Here is a 25,448-nt window from a genome sequence, read left to right on the forward strand (position 1 = left end):
ACCATGGGATCATGACCTGAGCTGAAGGCAGAGGCTTTAACCCACTGAGCCACCCAGGTGCCCCAATTCTCCTAATTTCTTGACTGTTTTCTTAATTTTTATATATGTCACATAAAATAATGGTTTGTTTCACAATTGCTGGCAGCTTAGATTTGATAGAATATGGTAATGATAGTAGCTGCTAATATTTACTAAAGGCACAGTTTCTAAGTGCTTTTTATTTCACTCGACACATTTGTACATGTGGTAGTCTCTGTGATCTGGGATACCTTTCTTTCTTTCTGGAAAACTCACTATTTTGGGGGCGCTGGGGTGGCTCAGTCTGTTGAGCATGGGACTTGATTTCTGTTCAGGTCATGATCTCAGAGTCTTGAGATCAAGCCAGGTGTCTGGCTCCACACTGGGCATGGAGAGTGCTTGGGATTCTCTCCCTCTTCCTCTGGCTCCCCTCCAGTACCCCCACCCAACTCTAGCTCTCTCTCTCTCTCGCTCAAAAAAAAAAAAAAAATATATATATATATATATATATATATATATATAGTCACTATTTTTTTAAAAAGACTTTATTTATTTGACAGATCACAAATAGGCAGAGAGGCAGGCAAAGAGAGAGGAGGAAGCAGGCTCCCCAGTGAGCAGGGAGCCGAATGCAGGGCTCGATCCCAGGACCGTGGGATCATGACCTGAGTTGAAGGCAGAGGCTTTAACCCACTGAGCCACCCAGGCGCCCCAATAATCACTATTTTTAATGCCAGAGCAAAAATCGTTTCTTCGGTACTTCTATGAGGCACTGCAGGAAAACTTTTCTTTCTTCTAGTTTCTCTGGCTGGTCTAATAATTAGAAGACAGAACAAGAGGGGGGAAAAAAAAAACCAAAACCATTTCATTAGGTACAGGAGCCCCAAAGTCATGAGGCCCAAAGACAGGCACTTGAGGCTTCTACGCCACGCTGAGCTCGGGAAAAGAGGAAGAGGTGTGCCTCTTCCGAAAGTGGAGAAAGACAATTCACAGAAAGATAAGAGCAAATGTTTGGTGAACAAACGTTTGCCGGACTCTGTAGATTAGGCCTTGAGAAAACATTACCTGTGGTATTAGAGTTCTCCGGCAACAGGCCCTCTAAACGCTTTCAGGAAGTTAAGCGGAAGGTAAACAGCTCTTCTGAGTCTGTTGCGCCCCGACTGTCTTCAGCTATAAATACTCCCCACACCAAAATGGCACATTTTGTGGTCATTATTCTGCACCCCCAATCCTGAGGAAGTCAGTAGTTCTGTGACTCGCATTCCTGTTATCCAAGGATACTTGACCTCTGATTATGTTTGGGCGTCTCTCTTCCCAGTTATACCGTAGGGCTTTAGGGCAAAGACCGTTTTTCCGGGTGTTGGGGTCTTCTGCACCTACCACGGTATCCCGCGCCAGCGCTTCTGAAAGACCTTAATGAACAGCTAAAGCTTCATGAAGTAAAACTCGACCGCGGGTTTCACCAACACGACTAATCCACTTTCGTCTGCCAAATGTTTCTGCATTATTCCCTTCCACTGTCACTACACCTCAGTCAGGTCAGCTGGCGGAGGCTCTCTGTTCATTAAGTGCCAATCAAAGTCTGAAACTTGGGTGCCTGACCCTTGACCTCAGGGTTCTTTCCTCTCTCCCATAACTATGGGGGTGAGGAGGGAGGGCTGATTCCTGAAAAATAAATGGATTTCAAACAACTGGAATGAGACAGCAGGAAAAAGAACCCCATGGCAGGAGAGAGGTGTCACACAACTAAACCTTAAAGAGAGCTCAAAAAAGCTACAAGCAGCAAACGTGAACAGCCAAAGACGACCAAAACGCCAGCTGGTCCGCTCTCGCACCTCTCTCCTCCGAAAGGCCTCCCGCCGCTCCGGGTTTTGCCTCTAGCTCTGGATCGTCCCGCCTCTGACCTTTGCCCCGTACGTCCTCCCTCCCTTCTCTCAGCACCGCTGCCAGGCTCCCGACCACTCTGAGTCCACCAGCGAACCCCCGAAGGCTGCCATTGGCTCATCTGCTTCTTCAGTCCGGTCACCTCCTGCCAGAGGCCCCGCCCCCTCGCTCTGCGCTCTCATTTTCGTTCCGCCGGCACACAAGGAGTAGGAGGACAAATTCTGCTGCACCGCGGGGAGGGCAGTGGAGCAGCAGGAAGCGGTCTCTCTTTCTCGGAACTCCACTGCCTTGTGGGATAGTGGCGAGTTTCTCAGGCCCGGGCAAGTTTTCCGAATTCCTCCACCACCGCCTCCCTCGTCGAGTACGGAAGCTGAGAGGATACGCGGGCAGTCATGGCGGCGCACCTAAAGAAGCGGGTGTACGAGGAATTCACTAAGGTGGTTCAGGTAATTGATGGAAGGAAAGATCCTAGGACTAGTTCGGGGCGGGGAAGGTTATCCACGCTCCAGACACTTTGCCAAAACAGGCGCCGCAAACCTGGGTTGAGTGCCGACTACTTTGATAGGCTCTCCGAAACTACACTTAAGTGGGCGTGTTCGTTTGCAGCTGCTGTTGTCATTTTTAATATGTGCAATCTGACACTTAATAAAGTTATTAGAACAGAAAGCTCTTTACAATGTATGAAGATGTCTTATCCGTTAGCTCAGTTTATTCTGGTTACGTTAGCACTTCGTTCTACAGATGTGGCTCAAAAGCTTCTGTAGGGATAGGAGGATTCAGAGTCAAATTCTGGTGGAGCTCCTCCCACCTCCTGGTTCCCCCCAAAAAGCGCCCGGGGACAAGTTGGTTGTGTGCAAAACTCTAAGGGGTTGGAGGAAGAGTCTGTAGAAATCCTCAAGACCCAGCTAAAGCAGGTGAGGGTTCCAGGCTGTATAGGGGCAGAAGTTTCCATTTGTGGAACAGCTTACTTAGGAAGGAGAGCAGTTACTTCCTCCTTTTGGAGTTAAGGACAGGTGGTCTGAGCCCCTGTTAGAGCAGTGACTCTCCATGTGTCTCCTCACAGATGTTGCTAAAGTAGAGGTTATCTCGTGTGTCCTGCTTCTTAGACTTTTTATGCAAATCACCTGGAGATCTTGTTATAATGTAGATTATACTCAGTGGGGTGGGAGAGGTGGAGGCAATAATTTGCATTTCTGACAAGTCCCCAATTGATTCTAGTAGTTCAAAAGCATCCTTAGATCCCTAGAGTACCCCTAGGTCCTCAGACTTCTAGAGTAGCAGGATTTAGACCATCCAGCAGTAAACTTCTTAAATATTTCATTCATCCTTTCAGCAAGAGTTTGTTGAGTGGTTACTATGTATTAGGTATAGTGAAAGGTGTTGAGCTACAAAGTCCAATACACATTAGGGTCCTTGTCCTTTAAGAGCTCACAGCCTAGTGGGAGAGACAGAAAAGCATACCGGTGATTATAATACAGAGAGATTATTGTATTGACAAGTTAATAAATATAAATATATAAATATATTTATATTTATTTAAATATAACTTTGAGATTTAAGCTTGGCACTTTTTTGTTGCTTCATTTTATGTGAAATTCGTTTTCTTGAACTTTTGGAATGAGTCAATATTCAGGAAGGTTTTTCTTTTTAAAATTTTTAGATTTTTAAATGATCTCTCTACCCAGCTTGGGGTTCAAGCTCACAACCCTGAAATCAAGAGTTGCCTGTTGCACCAACTGAGCTAACCAGGGCCCCCTCAGGAAACTTTTTCTCATTTCACAGAGCTGCTCCTTCCGTGATTTGCTTTCTGGAATTTTCTGGGCCCGTTTCCCCTGCCCACTTTTTTTTTTTTCCTTCGTAATTGTGGTAAACTACATATATTACCATTTTAAACTTTTTTTTTTTTTGGCTCAAGGGGGGGTGCAGAAGGAGGGGGAAGAGAGACTCTTTTCGCAAGGCCCCACGCTCAGCATAGAGCCCAATGCAGGGCTTGATCTCACCACCCTGAAATCATGACCTGGGCCGAAATTAAAAGAGTTGGATACTTAGCTGACTGACCCACCCATGCACCCCCATTTTAAACATTTTTAAGTGTGTAGTTCGATGGCATTCTGTACATTCACCATTTTTATAGTGTGATTTCCTTTTTTTCCTGTAGTTCTTCTGTTCCCACTACCTAGCAATACTCACCCTTGGTCCAGCACGCCATGTGTTTACACTTCTCCAAACTCTTGGACCTGTTTTCTCTTTCACATGGAGTGCATGTCATTTTTCCCTTTATTTTTGCTTTCCCATTTTTGTTTCAGGACCCATCTAAAACCTCAGCAATAGTTTCGTCTCTTCCTCCTCTGCTTCCGTGGCTAGTACGCTGTTTGTACTCATCTATTTGTACTTACCACTCAGTGTTATCAGTTGTTAAACTTAAAAATAGTTCTTTTACCAGCCAAAATGTAATTATTTGGAAATAACAGAATGTGCAGTTGAGGACATGCAAGCCATGGCAAAACCACAGGCAAGTCCAACAAACAAAAAAGAGGACCCTTATTTTATGGAGAAGAAGGTGGGAGTTTTGAAGGGAAAGTCTAGGATGATGAGAGTTTCTCACTGGCTGAGTTGTAGGAGTGGCTAATTTCTTTTTTTTTTTTTAAATACTTTTTTTTTTTTTAAAGATTTTATTTATTTGACAGACAGATCACAAGTAGGCAGAGAGGCAAGCAGAGAGAGATGGAGAAGCAGGCTCCCTGCTGAACAGAGAGCCTGATGTGGGACTCCATCTCAGGACCCTGAGATCATGACCTGAGCTGAAGGCAGAGGCTTTAACCCACTGAGCCACCCAGGAGCCCCAAGAGTGGCTAATTTCTTGTAGGAGATGCAGTGTACATCTTTCTGTGTTGGGGCCTGTAATTGATGATTCTTTCTTGTTGATTTTTCTGTTGGGGTCTATAATCCACAGTTTTTTCCCTAATTGTAGAGTGACACTGTTTCCCCCTTCCAGCCTCCCCTTGTATCCTCCCTACTCAGTTTTCGTGAGTTTTCTCTTAAATAATTTAACACAGTATATATATCTCTCTACCAGTCTGGACTCCTTAAGGACAGAGATAATGCCTGGTTCATCCCTGTGTTTTTTGTTATGTGTAGGAGACTCTTGAGTTGTATGAATGGAGGTCTAGGTTCTTGGATTTCCCACAAAGATTTATGTGAGGATCCAGGCTCAAATAAAGACAGAAAGAGTGTAACAAGCACAAGCAGTTTATTAAGGATATTACACTCTCAAGAATGGAGAGTGTGCAGGCCCAGAGTGGCTTCCACATTGGAACTAGGGGTGTCTTTTTGTGTTTGCATAGATTCTGGGTCATAGCTATGGTGGTCTCTTACTGAGGTTGTTTCCAGTCATCTAAGGGACTCTTTCTACCAGTTGGGAGGGTGAGTTTTTGGCTCTACCAGGTTCTTGCCAGAACTGTCCTGGCCATCTTTCCCCATAGGAGTTGGTGGGGTTGGGGGTGGGTGTAGGGGTGGATTTGAAACCACAATGTAAGTATATTAAAATGAAACCCTGGGGCAGAGGTTGAAAAGGAGGGCTGCATGTTCTACACCTGTGGCTCTTGGTCTGTCAGCTCCAGGGTTTTGGAAGCCTTGCCAGGATGTTAAGAGCCACAGAGTCAGAATGTTGTGTCCTCAGGCTTCTCATGTGTCACCTGTTTATTACTACCCTTGCCCCCAGCTCATGTCTAACTACTCTGTCACCCATGGATGATCATAGGTCCTGGCTCACTAAAATGTTATTGATGGTTGACTGATAGCAGATAGTGGTTTGTCTTCCCCCTTACATATTCTGTATGGAAAGAAATCTTTCTCAGGTTTTGACCTGATTGGAGCCCAAGTAACACAGAAGACTGAATGGTGTAGAATAGGATTTGAGTGGGTAAGGATTTTAAGAAAAGAGCTCATTTCTTCACTTCATTCTGCATGAATCATTACGTTAGCGTGATGATATGAGATCTTAGTGCCTCTGATCTTTTCCCTTGCTATGAAGATGAGGAGAGAGAGGGAACTGGTATGTATGTAGTGCTTGTTATTATATGTGTGTACACACAAAGACATTGTACTTTAGACTTCTCAAACATCCGTATGATATAGGTATTATATTCTCTTTTATAGAGGGAGGACTGGCCTCTTCTCATGCATAAGTGGTTATTGAACCCAAATTCTCTAACTTCAAAACTCTTAGTCCCTTTATATCATGCCCTACTTTGTTCCCGACTAGAATAACCCTTATCTTTTCTCTGTAGAAAGGTAAATTTATAAAGAGGTGGTTGCTCAGGATATCAAAATGATGCATCTGATGTTAAGGAAAATTCTTGATTACAACATTTGTCTTACTTATTATGCTTTCTGTACCTACCCACAGGGCCTGACTTAAGCCTTGGAGGGACAGGTTCCCTTTTACATGAACTTTTTTGGCACCATTATACATAACGAATGCATCTAGAAAGCTTCTAGTTATGCACCATCCTTGGGAGAATTGAGAAAAGAGTTACTCAAATAATTGTGCGTGTCCTGTACTTCAGATGAGGATTCTTAGTTGGGAAAGACTGGTAGTAGTGTCATAACTCCCATTTTACAGATGATGAAAGTAAGAATTATGACTTACTTAGAATAGCAGAACTGGAACTTAGAGATAAGTCCTAACACTGAATAACCATTCAATAAACATTTGTTCAGTGGCTATAGTTTGTGAGCTATTTGACTGTATTTTTAATTTTTTTATACTACCATTCTTTTAATAGAGGGAGAATGGTTTGGGTAGTTATCTGGAGTAAGGAGAAGACTTACTCACTGTGAGCTATAGGTAGTTCCCATCAGTTCCAGTTTTCTCACCAAGAAAGATAAGCCTGGTGCATGTCTCAGCACAGTCTGAACATATTTATAAAATTGAGATTTCTTTTAAGGAAAGAATGGAGCAGATCCTTTGTGTGTCCTTTTAACCATAAAGCTACAACAGTTCTGAGAGATAGGCAGAACAAAATGTTAGTGGACCTACTTTACAGAGAAAGAAATTGAGACTTGGAGGAATGAAATGACTAGGCCACAGTGGTAGGAGCTAGTGAAAAGCAAAGTGGCGACTCAGCCTGGTCTCCAATCCATTGTCCTTTTCCCAGTTCATAATAGTGCTTTTCCCTAAAAAAAAGTACATTATTTGGTATAAGGGAGTGAGGCAAAGTGAAAATTGCAGACCCTGTGTTTTCATGTGTTATCTTTGCCTGCTCCTTTGCAGCAACAACAGGAGGAAATTGCAACCAAGAAACTCCGATTGACAAAACCAAGTAAATCTGCAGCACTCCACATAGATCTGTGTAAAGCTACCTCCCCAGCAGATGCTTTGCAGTACCTACTCCAGTTTGCCAGGAAGCCTGTTGAAGCAGAAAGCGTGGAGGGAGTAGTCAGGATTCTCTTGGAACATTATTACAAGGTAAGACGGTCTTGAGGACCTGATGGGAGTGTGTGTAAGAATTATATCATGTGTACAGAATGGCTTAGTATCACAAGATAAATAAGAAGGTGTTCATTCAGCAGTCCTTTACTGAGGGTCTTCCACATGCCAGGCACTGTAGATACAGAGATAAAAAAGATCCAAATCCTTTTCTCAGAAATTTGCTGCATCTCTGTGTAGATATAGAAGGTATCCATAGAGTGCATATGGAGACAGATGCGAACATACTGCTGGGGTAGTGTTGCCTGTGTTATGTCGTGTGTGGTGGGCATACAAAGGAGGACTTCAGCTGTGACCCTCTGTAACCAGCTTTGTCTCTGAAATATCATCCTGTCATCCTGCTCTTTCTGCCCTAATTCAAGGCCCTCATATCTAATTGCGATAGCCCTCTTTTTTTAACTTTTTTTTTTTTCCTTTGTGTAGTGGCATTTCATTTCTCCATGTATTTTACTGGGGTAGACAAAACATCAGTTTGTGACTGATTAAATGCAGGAAATAGTTTAAACAAATGAAAGTCACAAGATGTGTTTATTTTTCAGTTTGTATAAGTAAGATCTGAGGTAGAAGGGAAGACAAATTTCCAGATATTTGAATCATGGGTGAATCAAAGTTTTAAACTTTAGTATGAAAATTTTTAAGCCTATAGACAAGTTAAAACAATACTTTAATGATCTCCCAAATACCCGTTTCTAGGATTTAACACATAACAGATACCTTGACAGATTTGCTCCCTCTGTTAGTTTTCCTTAAGTTTTTTTTTTTGTTTTTTTGTTTTTTTTTTAGATTTTAATTATTTATTTGACATAGAGAGAGAGAGAGAGAGCACAAGTAGGCAGAGCGGCAGGCAGAGGGAGAGGGGGAAGCAGATTCTCCACTGAGCAGGGAGCCCAACGTGGGGCTTGGTCCCAGGACCCTGGGATCATGACCTGAGCCGAAGGCAGACGCTTAACTGACTGAGCCATGCAGACACCCCTTCCTTAAGTTTTTTTAAAGTATAATATATTTCCCAAAACAGTTCAGTAAGGGACTTAAAAAAAAACAAGTAACCACATCAGATTGAACTAGATTTCCTTAATATACTCTAACAACTAGTTTGTATTCAAATTTCTCTCATTTTCAAAATATTTTTTTATAGTTGATTGCTTCAAATAAAAATGCAAACACTATTCACACATGGCATTTGTTCTTTTTAATTTTTTTAAATTATTTTTTAAAGATTTTACTTACTTACTTTGTCAGAGAGAGAGCAGCCGACAGAGGGGGAGGGAGAAGCAAGCTCCCAGCTGAGCAAGGAGCCGATGCAGGGCTCAGTCCCAGGACCCTGGGATCATGACCTGAGCTAAAGGCAGATGCTTAACCAACTGAGCCACCCAAGCGTCCCTGGTCATTTTTTAATCTAGAACAATTTTTATTATTTTGGTGACATTGACCTGATAAACTCAGTCAGTTGATAAAATGTCTTGTTTTTTGAATTTTCCTTCCTTGAAGGTTAATTTGCTCCTCTCCCCCTTTTATTTACTAGGAACAGAAGGTTAGGTATACAGTATAGGCCCTGTTAGGTTCAGGTTAAGCATATATTTGAAGTTTTCTTTGTTTTTGTTTTTTTAAAGATTTTATTTATTTATTTGAGAGAGAGGCAGTGAGAGAGAGCATGAGCGAGAAGAAGGTCAGAGGGAGAAGCAGACTCCCCGTGGAGCTGGGAGCCTGATGCGGGACTCGATCCCGGGACTCCAGGATCATGACCTGAGCCGAAAGCAGTCGTCCAACCAACTGAGCCACCCAGGCGTCCCATATTTGAAGTTTTTAAGAATACTTTGTAGATGACGATTTGTATTTCCTTTTGCATCTGTCAGGATGCATGTAATGTCTTCAGGTGTTCCCTTGCAAAAGCTTCTTTTTCTTTTCAATCTCTTTTCTTTCTATAAACTATGTTTATTTAAATCTTTTAAATATGACATAAGGGGTGTTTTCCTTTACACATATAATATTCTAGCTTAATCAGAAATGCTTACAGTTTTCCAAAGATCTTGTGGATTTTCAGAAATCCATGTCTTTTCACAGCAGTTCTCCCAGTCTGTCTTCCACCCACTGCCCTGTGATCTGGTCTGCCACTTTCTCTGTCAAGCATATTCCTTCCTCAGAGTCTTTCCACTTATGTTTCCTTCCCCCTAGAACACTTCCTTCAGATGTTCATATGTCTAATTCCCACACTTTATTCAAGTCATAGCTCAAATGTCATTTTTTCATTAAGGCCTTTTTTTATCCCTATATTTAAAATTGAAACTGCCTGTTCCACCCAGAACCTCCTAGCTCCCTTCCTTGATTTTGTTTTCTCCATTGTACTTAGCATCTTCTCATATTCTTTTTTTTTTTTTTTTTAAGATTTATTTATTTGAGAAAGAGCGCATATGTGCCTGTGTGTGCAGGAGGAGGGAAAGAGGGAGAGGGTGAAAAATCCTCAAGCAGACCCTGTGCTGACCGGGTATCATGACGTGGGGCTTGATGTCATGACCCTGAGACCATGACCTGAGCCATAATCAAGTGTCCAACTGAGCCACCCAGGCACCCCCATCTTCTTTTATTTTATATAATCTTTCATTTATTTGGTACCTTGTCTATTTCCCCATGCTGGAATGTAAGCTTCTCTTAAGCAGGGATTTTTTTTTTTTACATTGATGAATCTGCAGTATCAAAAACAGTGCGTGGTAAAATTAATATCTGTTGAATGAGTGAGCTTATGCTTTTGTGAGACTTTTTACTCAGTTAATGAGTGTTTATATATCAGGCATTTTTTCTGGGCACTGGACAGACCTGTTAGCACATTTATTAGCTCTTATATAACCAGTGTTTGCCATATGTCTCTCTCCTTTGACGTTAAGCCCCTAAATTCAGGGACTCCAAATCTGTTTATCTCTGTCCCAGTTCCTGTCAAGGTCCCTGGAACAATGTGGGGGGTTAATAAATGCATGTTTTACATGAATGTCATCAGGGTTTCTGTTCTCAAGTTTTCAGACACTTAGTAATCTATTTTTAGTTACTTCTTTTCTTAGTAATATCCACCTATTATAGGATAATATAACTCTGTTTCCCATAATCATCTGTAATAATACTTCTTTTTTTTCTGTAATAATACTTTTTTTTTTTTTAAGATTTTATTTATTTATTTGACAGAGAGAGATCACAAGTAGGCGGAGAGGCAGGCAGAGAGAGAAAGAGGAGGAAGCAAGCTCCCTGATGAGAAGAGAGCCTGATGCGGGGCTCGATCCCAGGACCCCAAGATCATGACCCGAGCCGAAGGCAGAGGCTTAACCCACTGAGCCACCCAGGTGCCCCTGTAATAATACTTCTAAGAACAGTTAACATTTATATAGCTTGTTGGAGTTTATAAAGCTCTTTCCACATGTAATATTTTTATTTCTATTTTATTTATTTATTTATTTATTTTTAAAAAGATTTTATATATTTATTTATTTGCCAGAGAGAGAGAGAGAGAGAGAGAGAGAGTGTGCACAAGCAGGCAGAGTGGTAGGCAGAGGCAGAGAGAGAAGCAGGCTCCCTGCCAAGCAAGGAGCCCGATGCGGGACTCGATCCCAGGACCCTGGGATCATGACCTGAGCTGAAGGCAGTGACTTAACCGACTGAGCCACCCAGGCATCTCCTGCATGTGATATTTTTAATCCTAATGACACCACCATTGATATTTATGTAATCCAGCTAAGGAACTAAGCTTGGAGGGGCCCTGGGTGGCTCAGTTGGTTAAGCGTCTTCCTTCAGTTCAGGTCATGATTCCAAGGTCCTGGGATTAAGCCTCATGTTGGGCTCCCTGCTCAGTGGGGAGCCTGTTTCTCCCTCTCCCTGTGGCTCCCTTTGCTTGTCCACTCTCTTTCTCTTTCTCACTGTCAAATAAATAAATAAAATGTTTAAAAAAAAAAAAGGAACTAAGTTTAGAGCAGTTTAGTTTTCAGGGTGACCCAGCTAAGTAAATGGAAGGTCTGGATTTGATGTGGGTTTTTTTGTTTTTTTTTTAAACTTTTGTCATGAAACATTTCAGATATATGTACAAGTAGAGGGAATGGTTTCGTTAATTCCCATGCACCCATTATCCAGTTTCAGCAGTTACCACTGCTGAGTGGCCATGCCCCCACCCAACTGTCCATCTCTACTTCCTCCACTCTTAAGCCTCTCCACCAGATTCTCCCTGGCATCGTGTCATTATGTTCATAAATTTCAGTTTTTTCATCTCTAAATGGTACTCTTTTAAAAGACATAATCACAATACCATTATCATGTCTAAAAGAAAAAATGAAATTGGTATTGTGATGTCTTACCCTAGGCTCTCTAACCAGGCCATGCTGCTTGCATTAGTCTAGCAGATTCTAGCCTCAAAGAAAATGAGGACAGATCCCAAATGTGTCCAGTTCTGGATTGATGACCATAGCGCTTTTTATTCTTTGGTTTGTTATCCATAAATGTGGTCTCTTATATTTTAGTAGATAAGCTACTTGGGCTTTTGCTTCTCCTCCAGATTTTTTGTGGTTCAGATTTTATCTGAACTTCCTTGACATGACGGGTTCTTCACTTATGCTACTCTGCTAGTTGCTGTGGAGGATATAGAACTGTGAGACATGTTCCTTGTCATTGTGGGGCTAGTAGTATAGCTGGTAGACCAAATAATGTATGTAGTAAATAGATAGTAAGGGGTAAGGTTATTCATTTCTTCGTTTTCTTAAATTTTCTTAAAACGTCCTGAATACTAACTCTGTGCCAGGCCTTGTGCTAGTGTTGGATATAAGAGATAATTATGTGATCCCTGATCTGAATCTAGTTGGGTAGATACAGACACAATAAATTGATAATTACAGTACAGTATTGTAGCTGTGAAATCTGGGACAGGTTATGATGTGACCTTAAAGAAGAGGGCAGTCGGTGTGACTTGGGAGCAGGGGACTAGAATGGCGTTAAAGAGTAGAGTGATCATTGAGATGAGTCTTCTAAAACAGATTTGGGCCAGCTGGAAAACAGGAGGAAAGAAAGGTGTTTTAGAAAGAAAGAGCGGTTGTGAGCAAACACATGGAGATGTGAGATAGCCTGTCACATTAGAAGAAATGCAAGCAGCCGATATAGATTTTAAGTTGAAAGTTCTTTAAGAGGTAAGACTAGAAATCATGGAGGGCCTCTATTTTATCTTGTGGATTTTGTTGTAGAAATATCACTCTGGAAATAGGATGGAGAATGGAGGAATTGGACGAGGGGAAAATGGGTGTTAGGGTGACCAACAAGGAGACTCATATATCTGAAGCAAGGTGATGAAAGCCTGAACCAGGGTGATTTTGATGGTGAGAAGAGCAGTTATTAGAGAGGGCTTCCCTGGAGGCAGTTTGTTTTAAACTTAGGTGTTGAGGGTACCAGGGATAATTTCAGAAAGTAGAAGAACTTGGGTAACGTATCCAGATTGCTCAGGAGTGTTACTGGGTCAGATCCTGTTTTCTTTTTTGTGCCATTCTTGCCTCCTCTTGTCTGCTAGGCCCAGTACTTCTGCTTTCTGTGTAGCTCTCTTGTGTTTGGAGGTCTGTGACTCCATTCCAGACCATTGAAAGGCTATATAGCTCTTTTCCTGTCCTCTCTCACTGCAGGTTATTTTTTACTAGGATTTGACTAGTCCATTGTCTCAGAAAGATTTGATTCTTTGATACTTCAGTAATTTGAAGTTCATAAAATAGTTGACTTTTCTTTATATTCAAAACTGAATTCAGGATCTCCCTTCATTCTCCAGTCTACCTTATCTTGGGAAGTTGTCCCGTTATTGATATAGACCCTTAAATCAGAAACCTGAGAAAGATCCTTTACCTTTTCTTCTCCTCCTATTCCCTTCTTTTACTGAGTCTTGTTGATTTTACTTTTTTAAAAATTTTGTTATGTTAGTCACCATCATTAGTTTTTGAGGTAGTGTTCCGTGACTCATTGTTTGTGTATAACACCCAATGCTCTGTGCAATCCTTACCCTCCGTGCCCTCCTTCGTACCCATCACCAGGCTCACGCATCCCCCCACCCTCTCCCTTCTAAAACTATCCATTTGTTTCTCAGTCCGTGGTCTCTCATGGTTCGTCTCCCACTCCAATTTCTCTCGCTTCATTTTCCCTTCTCCTAATGTCAAAATATCTCTTGTTTCCGCTGTTAACCTGAGTAATCCAAGTAACATTTTGTTTTATTTCATTTTACTTATTTATTTGGAGAGCAAGAGCATGGTGAGCGGGAGTGGAGCTGGTATAGCAGAAGCAGAGGGAGAGAGAGAATCCTAAGCGGGCTCCATGCATGCACAGTGCAGAGCCCAATGCAGGGCTCAATCTCAGGACCCTGAGACATGACCTGAGCCGAAATCAAGAGTAGGGTGCTTAACTGACTGAGCTACCACATTTTAAAAATTTTATTGTGAAATACAGCACATAAAGAAGAACAGGTAGAAAAATGTCATACAGCATATTGCTCTATCATACTGTGAACACAATGTGTAACTACCATCCAGGTCAAGAAATGGAGGGGCACCTGGGTGGCTCAGTGGGTTAAGCCTCTGCCTTTGGCTTGGGTCATGGTCTCAGGGTCCTGGGATCGAGCCCCACGTTGGGCTCTCTGCTCAGCGGGGAGCCTGCTTCCCCCTCTCCCTCTGCCTGCCTCTCTGCCTACTTGTGATCTCTCTCTCTGTCAAATAAATAAATAAAATCTTAAAAAAAAAAAAAAAGAAATGGAATATTATCAGCCTCCCGTAAGCCTCTTCAAACTCCCCTCTAGTGATTTAGATCGTTCCCAAAAGATAACCACCAGTATCTTCACTTTCAGGGTAATAACTACCTTTTTCTTTTATTTTTTACCATTAAACCTGTACTCCTAAATACAGTTTATTTTTATCTGTTTTTTAAATTTCATGTAATTAAGGAATATAGTGTAAATCTTTTATGTGTGGCTTTTGCTCAAAATTCTACCTATATTGATATTCATTCATATTATTGATGGTAGCTATAGTTTATTCATTTTTACCACAGTATAAGGTTTCATTGTATGAATATACCCTGATTTATTTACCCATTCCATTATTGATGGACATTTAGGCTGTCTTCACTTTTTAACTACTATAGGAAGTAGTGCCATGAACATTTTGTACAGGTCTCTTGGTATGTATGTCTTACATTTCTATATTCTGTATCCCTCAGAGTGAAATTACTGAGCCAACTTTTTCATGTTTTTGTTTGTTTTTTTTTTTTTTTAAAGATTTTATTTATTTAAGAGACAGAGAGTTAGTGGCCAGGGCATACAAGCTGGAGGGGCAGAGGGAGAGGGAGAAGCAGGTTCCCTGCTGAGCAGAAAGTCCCAGGACCCTGGGATCATGACCTGAGCTGAAGGCAGTTGCTTAACGGAGTCACCCAGGCACCCCCTGAGCCAACTTTTTCAAAGTGGTATTACCAATTTAGACCCCCAATTTAGATCCCCCCCCTTATTGTTAGCGCTGTGAGAATTCCAATTCCACATATTTGCCAACAGTCAAAATTGTTGATCTTTTTCATTTGACAGTTGTAGTCCTTAGATTTGTAGTCCTTAGATTTCTGATGAAGTGGAACAATTTTGTAGTCCTTAGATTTCTGATGTAGTCCTTTGTAGTCCTTAGATTTCTGATGAAGTGGAACAATTTTAGTATACGTAATTTGCCATTTGGATATATATTTTTTAGGTAATATCTATTGATGTTTCTTGCATATTTTTCTTTTTCCTTATTGTTTTGAGTGAATTCTTTATATTCCAGGACAAGTTCCTTAATGGCTTTAATGGTTATATGTGTTTTCAAATATCTTCTTCCTTTTTAGTCCCTCCCACTATCCCCCACCTCTGCACTTTTATTACCTTAGTGTTGTATTTTGATGAAAAGAATTTCTGAATATAGCCCAATTTGACAATTTTTTCATTTATTTTTGGGCTTTTCTTATCTGATGTAAGAAGGGTTTACCTACCTTGAACTCACTAGACATTTTGCTGCATTATTACTAGAAACTTTATTATTTGCTTTTTACATGTGGGATTGATGTGTGTGTATGTTGCTTGGATATATGGAAATCCAAATGTCCAGCAGCATTTATTGAAAAGAATGTCCTTTCTCTATTTTTCTGCAGTTACCACCTTTGTGGTAAATGAAGTGTCTATATATGGGTATTTCAGGGCTTTTTATTCTATTCCAGTAGTTTGTCTGTTCTCGTGCCAGTACCATGCTATGTTAGTATAGCATTATATTAAATCTTGACGTCTGACAGGACAAGTTCACTCACCTTGTCTTCTTTAAGAATATCTTAGTTATTCTTGGTCTTTTCATTTTTTTATGAATTTTGATATCAGCTTGTGAAATTCTGCCACAAAACAAAATTTCAGCTAGGATTTTGATTAGGCTTGCATTAACTCTCATTCTGCTGACATTTAGGGATTAACATTTTACTATATTGAGTTTTCCAGTCCATAAACATGGAAGATTTTGTACATTTTTTTGCTAGTTACTCCTAGATATTTAATATTTTGTTATTGTAAATGCTAATATTCTTAAAATTTCATTTTCTAACACTACATAGCTGGTATTCAGAAGTGCAGTTGACTTTTATTTATTAACTCATATATCTTACAACCTTACCAAGCTCACTTTATAATTTTAATAATTTACATATAGATAATTTTGCATTTTTTAAATAAATAATCATCAGCAAATAATGGCTTTAATATTAATACAGTGAGACCAGCTATCTTTTGATTATAGTTTGTGTGATATACCTACTTCTACATTTTATTTTCATCTTTTTTATGTCTTTTTTAATTCAGGTAAGACCTATGTAAACAACATGTAGTTCTTAATTTTTATCTATTTACTTTTAAAGATTTATTTATTAGAGAGTGAGTGAGCAGTGGGAGGGGCAGAGGAAGAGGAAGATAAACAGACTCCCTGTTGAGTAGGGACCCCGATGTGGGGCTCAGTCCCTGGACCCCAAGATCATGACCTAAGCCAAAACCAAGAGTTGGATGCTTAATTGATTGAGCCACCCAGGATCCCTAACGTTTAGTTAGTTTTTTAAAAAATGTTTGTTTTAAAAATTAATCATTTATTTCATTATGTTTAATGTAATTATTGATATATGTAGATTTAAAGCTGCCCTGTTATTATATGCATTATATTTATCTTACCTGGTTAATGTTCTTTTTATCTCTTGTTTCTTGCCACCTTTTGAATTTTTTTTTTAAATTCTTTTCATCTTTAGCTTTGAGTTAAATATTCTTTTATACTTTCTTACTGGTTAGCCTAGATATTACAACATGAAATTTTAAAAAATTTGATATGAACATTTTTTTTTTAATTTTATGTATTTATCTGAGAGAGGGAGAGAGAGAGAGAGCAAGGGGGAGCAAGAAAGGGGGAGAGACGGTTGGGGGTGGGAGTGGTCTCCCTGCACAGCAGGGAGTCAGGTAGTGGGCTTGATTGCAGGACCCTAGGATCATGACCTGAGCCAAAGGCAGACACTTATCAGACCGAGCCACCCAGGCACTCCTGACGTGACATTTTAAAAAATTTAATTTTATTTTTATCAAAGTGTAATAAAATATGAATTCTTGACTTTATCAAAGTCAAATGTTTTATGGCACAGTAACCATTTTGGACAGTGCAAAGACTTACCTCCGCTTATCCATCTTCCTGACTTGTATGAGTGTAATTGTATATTTTAATTCTCCGTCTTTCACTCTGTAAGACAATGTGGTGGTTTTTTTGTTTTGTTTTGTTTTCTTTTTCTTGAGAGGGAGAGAGAGCACATGCATGCAAGGGAGTGGCAGAGGGAGAGAGTCTTTTTTTTTTTTTTTTAAGATTTTATTTATTTATTTGACAGAGAGAGAGATCATAAGTAGGCAGAGAGGCAGGCAGAGAGAGAGGGGGAAGCAGGCTCCCCGCCGACCAGAGAGCCTGATTTGGGGCTTGATCTCAGGACCCTGAGATCATGACCCGAGCCAAAGGCAGAGGTGCCCCAACAGAGGGAGAGAGTCTTATGCAGGCACCTTGGTCAGCACAGAGCCTGACACAGGGCTCAATCTTATGACCCTGAGATCATGACCTGAGTGGAAATCGACAGTCAAGACACTTAACTGACTGAGCCACCCAGGCACTCCAAGAGAGTGTTATTTTATATAGGCAATATTCATTTAGATTTACTAAATATTTATCATTTACTCCAATATGTTTATCATTACTTTTCTCTCCCCACATCTGTGACTATTCATCTGGGATTATTTTCCTTTTGGCTAAAGAATACCTACCCTCTGATATTTCCATTTATTGTAAGTTTAGTGGTGAGACTTCTTTGTGTTTCTTGTATGGAAAAGTTCTATTTTACTTCCATTCTTGAAGGATTTATTTTTATTATTAAAGATTTTTAAAATTGAGTTATATGTGTTATTAGTTTCAGGTGTGCAGCATACTTTTTTAACAACTGTATACATTACTCATTGCTTACTCATTGCTCTGCCTACTTGTGATTTCTCTCTCTGTGTGTCAAATAAATAAATAAAATCTTAAAAAAAAAAAAAAAAAAAGAAGAAGAAGCACTGTTTACTTGGCCCCTCATTTCTCCATTCCTCACTCTCCCATTTGGCAGAAGCCTGAAGAAAAAGCAGCCCCACACTCTAGGTGAACCTCCCTGGGTTCTTTCCTTATGTGGTCCTATAATTATTTATCTTTTAGTTTTCTAATACTTTCAAATACACATATGTTTATACATGCACCTATATTGTATACGTAGATATATATATACGTGTTTATCTATATGCGTATATGTTTGTATGTGTGTGTGTGCACATACTTTTTTTTTTTTTTTTTTTAAACATCCATGGTACTTTTCTGGTTTTCCTCAGCAGAAAGATTGGTCTGAATTAATCTAGCTTTTACCTTAGTGGAAGTGTAAGTCATGCCAACGTCTTTTGCTGGCTATTACAGTATACTCTTAATTTGTCTCTCTGTTTAGTTTTGCCCCTTCCAACCCAATCATTATATTGAGGCTGGATTGATATTTCAAAAATTAAAATCTGTTCATGTCACTCTCCTGTTTATAGTTCATCAAAGGATTTTTATTGCTCTTTGGACAAAGGTTACTCATTTGTTTATTCAGCAGTGAACAAATATGTGTTGAATTCCTGCTTCATGGTAGGCATTATCAGAGAGATCCTTGCCATAATTCTCAAAAAGATGTGGTGTGTGTTAGTCTTTTAAGCCTCATCTAGGGGCACCTGTCATGGTCCCAAGGTCCTGGGATCAAGCCCCTCATCCTGCTCAGGAGGGAAGCTCCTTCTTGTCTCTTCCCGGTGTGTACTCTCACGCTATCTCTGTTGCTAACTCTGTTTCTCTCAAATAAATAAATAAAATCTTAAAAAAAAAAAGCCTCATCTCCTGTCCATGTACATTCTAGCCACATTACCCAGTTTTTCAGTTCTGAAAGTTGTGGTATTCCTTCCTGACTGAGAGCATTGATTCATTCTTTTTCCTCTGCCTCAAATTAGATCAGGAACTCTTTGACCATAATATCCAGTTATTTTAAAGTCCTGTCTGATATGTCATATGCTTTCATAGAACTCTGTATTTTTTCCGTACAACTTTATAATTACTAAATGGACGTTACTTGATAAATGTCTGCCTTGCCCCTCAAACTGCAAGTTCCACGAGGACAGTGTATCCCCATGGCCTGGTATGGGGTGGCTCCTAGTGTGCAGGAAATCTGTGTTGAACAGATACGTAGATGGATTATTTACTGAGTGAATTAAGGAGAACACTTGGCTCTTCCTTTTCTTGTACTCTTTTGTTTTTATCAGAATGTACATAGTGCTTTCTTAGCATTTTGCTAGTCACTTTTGTGGCTCACAGGCCAGATGGGGGAATACGCAATCACAAGTAAATACAATGTACTGTAGTGAAGGGCATGATTAAGGGTTGTTTAAGATTGTTCCATGTCCAGTTCAGGACATGGAACTTTCTGGGGTTAATACACCTAAGGGACAGGAGTAGGTGGGTGTGGGAGAAAGGGAAGGCAGCCTAGGTAGAGGAACCATCTTAAGTGGAAGTACAGAAGCTTGAGGCAGTGTGGCATCACTGGTAGGGAATTGTGGGAGCTGACATAGTGGCCAGTCTTTGCAGGCCTTTGTGGCATGTAGAAAACTGGGAGCTTTTGAAGGGTTGTGTATATTCGTATAGATTTAAAAATTTACACTCTTTTTAAAAAATTGCAACAATTCGGGGCACCTAGGTGGCTCATTTAGTTAAGCGTCTGCCTTTGGCTCAGGTCATGATCCCGGGGTCCTGGGATCAAGCCCTTTGTCAGACTCTCTGCTCAGCGGGGAGTCTGCTGCTCCCTATCCTTCTGCCCCTCCCCAGCGCACTCCCCACCATTCTCTCTGATGGGTGCGCATGCTCTCTCTCTCTGTTAAATAAATAAAATCTTTCTAAAAAATTACAACAGTAATATTTACTGTAACAAATTCAAGCTCTAAACTGTAAAAGAATGAGAGTTCCCTCTGCAAATAAAAAAGTTAAAAAATGGGGTGCCCTGGTGGCTCAGTCAGTTGAGCATCCAACTCTTGGTTTCTGCTCAGGTCGTGATCTCATGGGTTGTGGGATTGGGCCAGATTGGGCCCTGCGATCAGCAGGAAGTCTGCTTGAAAGATTCTCTCCCTCTGTGACTAGCCCCCTGCCCCCGCTCTCACACTTGTTCTTTCTCTCTAAATAAATGAATAAATCTTTATTGTTGTTGTTTGTTGTTTCTTTTTGTTTTTTAATTTATTCATTTGACACAGTGAGAGGGAGAGAGAAAACAAGCAGGGGGAGCAGCAGAGGGAGAAGCAGGCTCCCCACTGACCAGGGAACCTGATGTGGGGCTTGATCCTAGGACCCAGGGATCATGACCTGAGCCGAAGGCAGACGCTTAACTGACTGAGCCACCCAGGCACCCCAATGATAAATCTTAAACAAAAAAGTTAAAAAACAATATGTGCTCTCTAGAGATTACTCTGGAAAAAATCACTGCTAACAGTTTTATACGCATTTTTCTAGAGTTTTATATACAGCATTTTAGAATTTCCCATATTCTGAGTTTGTATCTTTCTTCTGCCTGGAACGCTGCTTCCCTGAATCTTCCTATGGCTCTCTGTCTGACTCAGTTAAGTGTCCTCTCAAAAGTTGGGTCCTTAGAGTGAACTTTCCTCACTGTCCTATCTAGAATAGCCTCTCCACATTACTCTTTAATCCATTGCACACTTAATTTTTCTTCAGAATGTTTACCATGTGAAATTATATATTCTTTGCCAGTCTTACCCATTTGACTATAAGATCTGTGAGAGCAGGAATTGCTTCTGCTTTATTCACTATTGTATCCCCTGAGCTAGAATGATGCTTGGCACATACAATAAATACTTCTTGTATGTATGTTGAATGATTAAGTTAGTTACTATTTTAGATAGAATACAGTACTTTCATGTAATTTTTCCAAAAGGTTAACTTTTGTTTGGTAGCTTCACAAACACACAAAAGGAGAGAAAATAATACGAGCCTTCAGGTTTACCTCGTCTAGCTTCAATGGTTATTAGCTTTTTGCCATTCTTGTTTTGATGCATTTCCCCCCACTTTTGGGGGGGTAGGGCATATCTGAGGCAGCTTATCATTTCACTTGTGAATACTTATTTATCTGTGTTTATCAAATAAGGGCCTATTTTAGGACTTTAAAATAAACCCACAACAATCTTTAATAGCATATAATACCTGATCCATGTTCAGTTTTCACTGATTGTCTTTTTAAAAAAATTTATTTATATATTTATTTTTAGAGAGTATATGTGTGTGTGCATGTATGCATGAGCATGGAGGAGGGGCAGAGGAGGAGGGAAAGAGGGAGTCCTCAAGCGGACTCTGCATTGAGTGGGGAGCCCTATATGGGGCTCGATCCTGGGACCCTGAGATCATGACCTGAGCCAAAACCAAGAGTCGGACACTTAACCAACAGAGCCATCCAGGTGCCTCTCACTGATTGTCCAAAAGAAGACTTTGTATGGTTTGTTGGTTTGAAGTAAAATTCACACATTGTATTTGGTTTATTTATCTATCCCCTTAAGTCTCTTTTAAAAATCTGTAGCATTTTTGCCCTCCACCTTTTCTTTCATTCCCATGCCACTTTTGTTTGTTTGTTTAAAAACCTGGGCATGTACCCTGTGGAATTTCCAAAATTCTAGACTTACCTCTCATGTGTTTTTTACTCACTCTTTATGATACCCCTCTGGGTACCGTATTCACAGCAGTGCAGTTCAGGCTTTATTACCCTCTGCATGAAACAGTTGATGACCAGAGAGAGGAAGGGAGGAGGACACTCATATCTGACTGCATCCTATGTGCTATTGCTGTGCTAGTCATTTTCCTCTCAGTGTCCTTTGAGGTTATTACTAGTCCCATGTCACAGACGAGGCTTAGAGAGGTTAATTTGCCTGTTGAAGACATAGAGCTTATGTCAAGACATAGTGAGTCCAGGCTTTACACCTAGATCTGGTTAATTTCAAAGCCCTTTTTCTTCCCCACAGTTAAGTTCCCAAGAAAATGACTTTTCCAAAGTTATATACATGGCAAGCGGCTTGCCAGGATTCTAGGTCCTCCTACTCCATATCTGTTGCTTTTTGTCCAGCTTCAGGCCTCTTTGGTGTGCTTTGTCACTTCCTTAGAAACTGTAGGTGGGAGCTAGGGAGTTGGTCATATCAAGAAGGTACTTCATCTTATGAGCATACATTTAAGTAATTTTGTCTTTGGTATAGAAATGTGCTGACCTAATCTTAGCATTGGCAAGATACTTTTTTCCCCCATTGTGTGTGTGTATGTGTGTGTGTGTGTGTGTGTGTGTGTGTGTGTGTATGTATATATAAAAACATATTTTTATATATTTGTATGTTAAATATAAATATATATGTGTGTATATATATACACACACACATATATTTTCAATATGTATACCTACATAGTGCCACATATTGTGCTACATAGTTGAGATATGGTGCTGAACAGAAGGACGTGTTCCTTTTTTACTTTGGGAGAAATTTTTCACTATAGGAATGTTGGTGCAAATTGGAGACCAACTCCTAGTATTGTGGCCAAAAGGACCAGACTACTCATTTCTTAGTCTCCCTTGCCCCAGCAGCCCAGACACAAGCCCTAGACCCAGCCAATTAGATTCACCAGCCTCAGACTTCTAATCAGGCTATGGTGATCCAAAAAGCAGGTAGGGTGAGAGATAGATAGATGTGGTAGCTGCAGGACCAGATTTCCAGAAGCTCCGGGAACAGTGGTGCCACCAGCAATGTTGGGTGCCCAGTGCTGGCAGTGTTGGTGGGGCAGCTTGCTGCACTTCATTCTGATGTAGCTGCGCAGTGGAAAAAGGGTACTTTAATCCTAAAATCATGTTTCTGGTTAGGAAGTAATGGTATTAGGGCGCCTGGGTGGCTCAGTTGTTTAAGGGTCTTCCTTTGGTTCAGGTCACGATCTTAGGGTCATGGGATCAAGCCTGGTGTCAGGCTCCCTGATCAGCAGGAAGCCTGCTTCTCCCTCTCCTCTGTTCCTCCCCCTGGCTTTTGTTCTCTCTTGCTCACTCTCTTAAATAAACAAAATCTTAAAAAATAAAAAAGGTAATGGTATCAGGAAGGCATAGAAAAACTCCCATTCACTTTGCAGTAATTTAGGTCTAACATACTGATTGAAAAAAGCTCTTTCCCCTGAAGTTGATAAGATTAATTTTTTCAGAAATAAAACCTTAGAATTCTTGGATCATTGAATCACTTTTGAGATGTTAGTTTCCCATGTTCCTCTTTGTTGGTTAGGTGAGACTAGAGCATCAAGGTAACAACAGCTTCTTTTGTTCCAGGAGAATGATCCATCTGTGAGACTGAAAATTGCATCATTGTTGGGTTTATTATCAAAGACTGCAGGATTTTCACCAGACTGCATTATGGATGATGCCATTAACATCCTGCAGAATGAAAGTAAGTTATAATTTAAAAGCTATATAATCAGAGCAAAAATCTTTAGTTCCATCTATATAGAATTTAGGAGGAAACTTTCTTGTATTGGTTGTTATTGAAAAGGAATTTGAGGATGATTCAGTAAAACATGTACATATGTTTACATTAGAGATAAAATATAGTTTTGTCTCTTAATAGCTATCATTTATTGACTTTTACCAAGTGCCATATACTTAAAGTAGGTTATATATGATGGAAGATAGATATTATTGTCCCTATATTTTAGGTGGAGAAACTGAAGCTCAGAGAAGCTAAGTAACTTGTTCAGGGTTACTTCATATGTGACAGAAAGATGTTTTGTATGTATGTGATATTTTGTCAACTGTACCATGCTAATTCAAGCCATGAGAGGTGCTCTTCTGGTCACGTGGTCTCTCATAGTTTACTACCTATAAAAGTGACATTTGGCTCTCACATGTTGTTTTCCTTTTTGTTCCTCATAAATGCATGCTAAAATTATTCTCGGCTTTTACGTGAAATGGGAAAGCGTTTCACCTTTAAAATTCTTTTGAGGGTGCCTGGGTGGCTTGGTTGGTAAAGCAACTGCCTTCGGCTCAGGTCATGATCCTGGAGTCCTGGGATCGAGTCCTACATCGGGCTCCCTGCCCCATGGGGAGTCTGCTTCTCCCTCTGACCTCCCCTCTCATGCTCTCTCACTCTGTCTCTCTCTAATAAATAAATAAAATCTTAAAAAGAAAAGAAAAAGAAAAAAAATTCTTTTGATTATCTGGTTTTATTTATGTACAAGATTCTATTACAGAGTTGGTCCCTTGCTTGCTTTAATATTTATTTTAAAATTAAATAAAAAGACTGGGGCACATGGATGGCTCAGTGGGTTAAAGCCTCTGCCTTCGGCTCAGGTCATGACCCCAGGGTCCTGGGATCGAGCCCCACATCGGGCTCTCGCTCAGCAGGGAGCCTGCTTCCTCTTCTCTCTCTGCCTGCCTCTCTGCCTACTTGTGATCTCTGTCAAATAAATAAATAAAATCTTTAAAAAAATTAAATTAAATTAAATTAAATAAAAAGAAACCCTCTGTTTCTGTTTTCTGAAAATATTATAATTTTGTTTGAATTGATTATGGCTTCAAAGAATAGTTTTATTTGGGGTATACATATTTAAATAAATATCACTTTAAATATTAGACATTTCATTTATAAATATAAGAGATTATTGGACTAATAAAAGGCCAGGGAACTCAGAGATGATCCAAGTTCATTTATTGTATAGTGTTTAATAACAAATATCTTACATATGTTGCCCATTGCCTGATGTTGAGAATTTTTAAAATTTTGTCAGAAATAACTTCATGTTAAATTTTTACTTGTACTGGGATGTCTGGGTAACTCATTTGGTTTAGCGCCTGCCTTTGGCTCAGGTCATGATCTCAGAGTCCTGGGATGGAGTCCTGCCTGGGGCTCCTTGCCCAGCGGGGAGCCTGCTTCTCCCTCTGCCTGCCACTCTCCTTGCTTATGCTCTCTCGCTCTCTCTCTCTTTGCTAAATAAATAAAATCTTTTTTTAAAAAAATGAAGAGAAATAAAATTTTACTTGTACTGACTTTTGACCCAAGAGTTTTAATTCACAGGAAACAAAGAATACACCTTTTAAAATTATTTTTCAGAGGGGAGTCTGTTTTAATGAAATGCTACTATAATGACAATAAAGAAAAAAATTTAAAAATACTCTTCTTACTTCTGTAAAACAAGGTTTTACATATTGCCTTTTACATATATGCATTTTGTATGGTTGTACTTAACAGTGAATGTACTATTTTGTGTTTTACTATACTCAGACATTACATAAATTTTTTCCATGTTTCTGTATCATCTTCATAGCATTTGAGGTATTGATAATATATTAAATACCAACTGATACAGTAGTGTGTTTTTAAGTTTTTGCTCCTGTAGATAGTGGCAAAAAAATAAATCCATTTCTTTTCAAAGCACCAAAA

General features: G+C 40.0%; 1 protein-coding gene across 2 annotated transcripts in view; it reads left to right on the forward strand.

Annotated features, from left to right (window-relative positions):
• The first annotated feature begins 2,119 nt into the window (after window positions 1-2,119).
• INTS4 (integrator complex subunit 4) overlaps window positions 2,120-25,448 on the forward strand; it is a 108,646-nt gene continuing 85,317 nt past the window's right edge. The window contains exons 1-3 of one of the 2 annotated variants that reach the window (XR_004382146.1): window positions 2,120-2,348; window positions 7,178-7,372; window positions 23,342-23,459. Coding sequence is in view for 1 of the 2 variants with exons in the window: in XM_032852984.1 (XP_032708875.1) it covers window positions 2,295-2,348; window positions 7,178-7,372; window positions 23,342-23,459 (367 nt within the window). In the remaining variant the exon portion in view is untranslated. The remainder of the gene's footprint in view (window positions 2,349-7,177; window positions 7,373-23,341; window positions 23,460-25,448) is intronic. The other variant, XM_032852984.1, reaches the window with a different exon arrangement.

This window comes from Lontra canadensis, unplaced genomic scaffold (assembly GCF_010015895.1).
Source record: "Lontra canadensis isolate GAN:19392208 unplaced genomic scaffold, GSC_riverotter_1.0 scaffold7, whole genome shotgun sequence".
NCBI lineage: Eukaryota > Metazoa > Chordata > Mammalia > Carnivora > Mustelidae > Lontra > Lontra canadensis.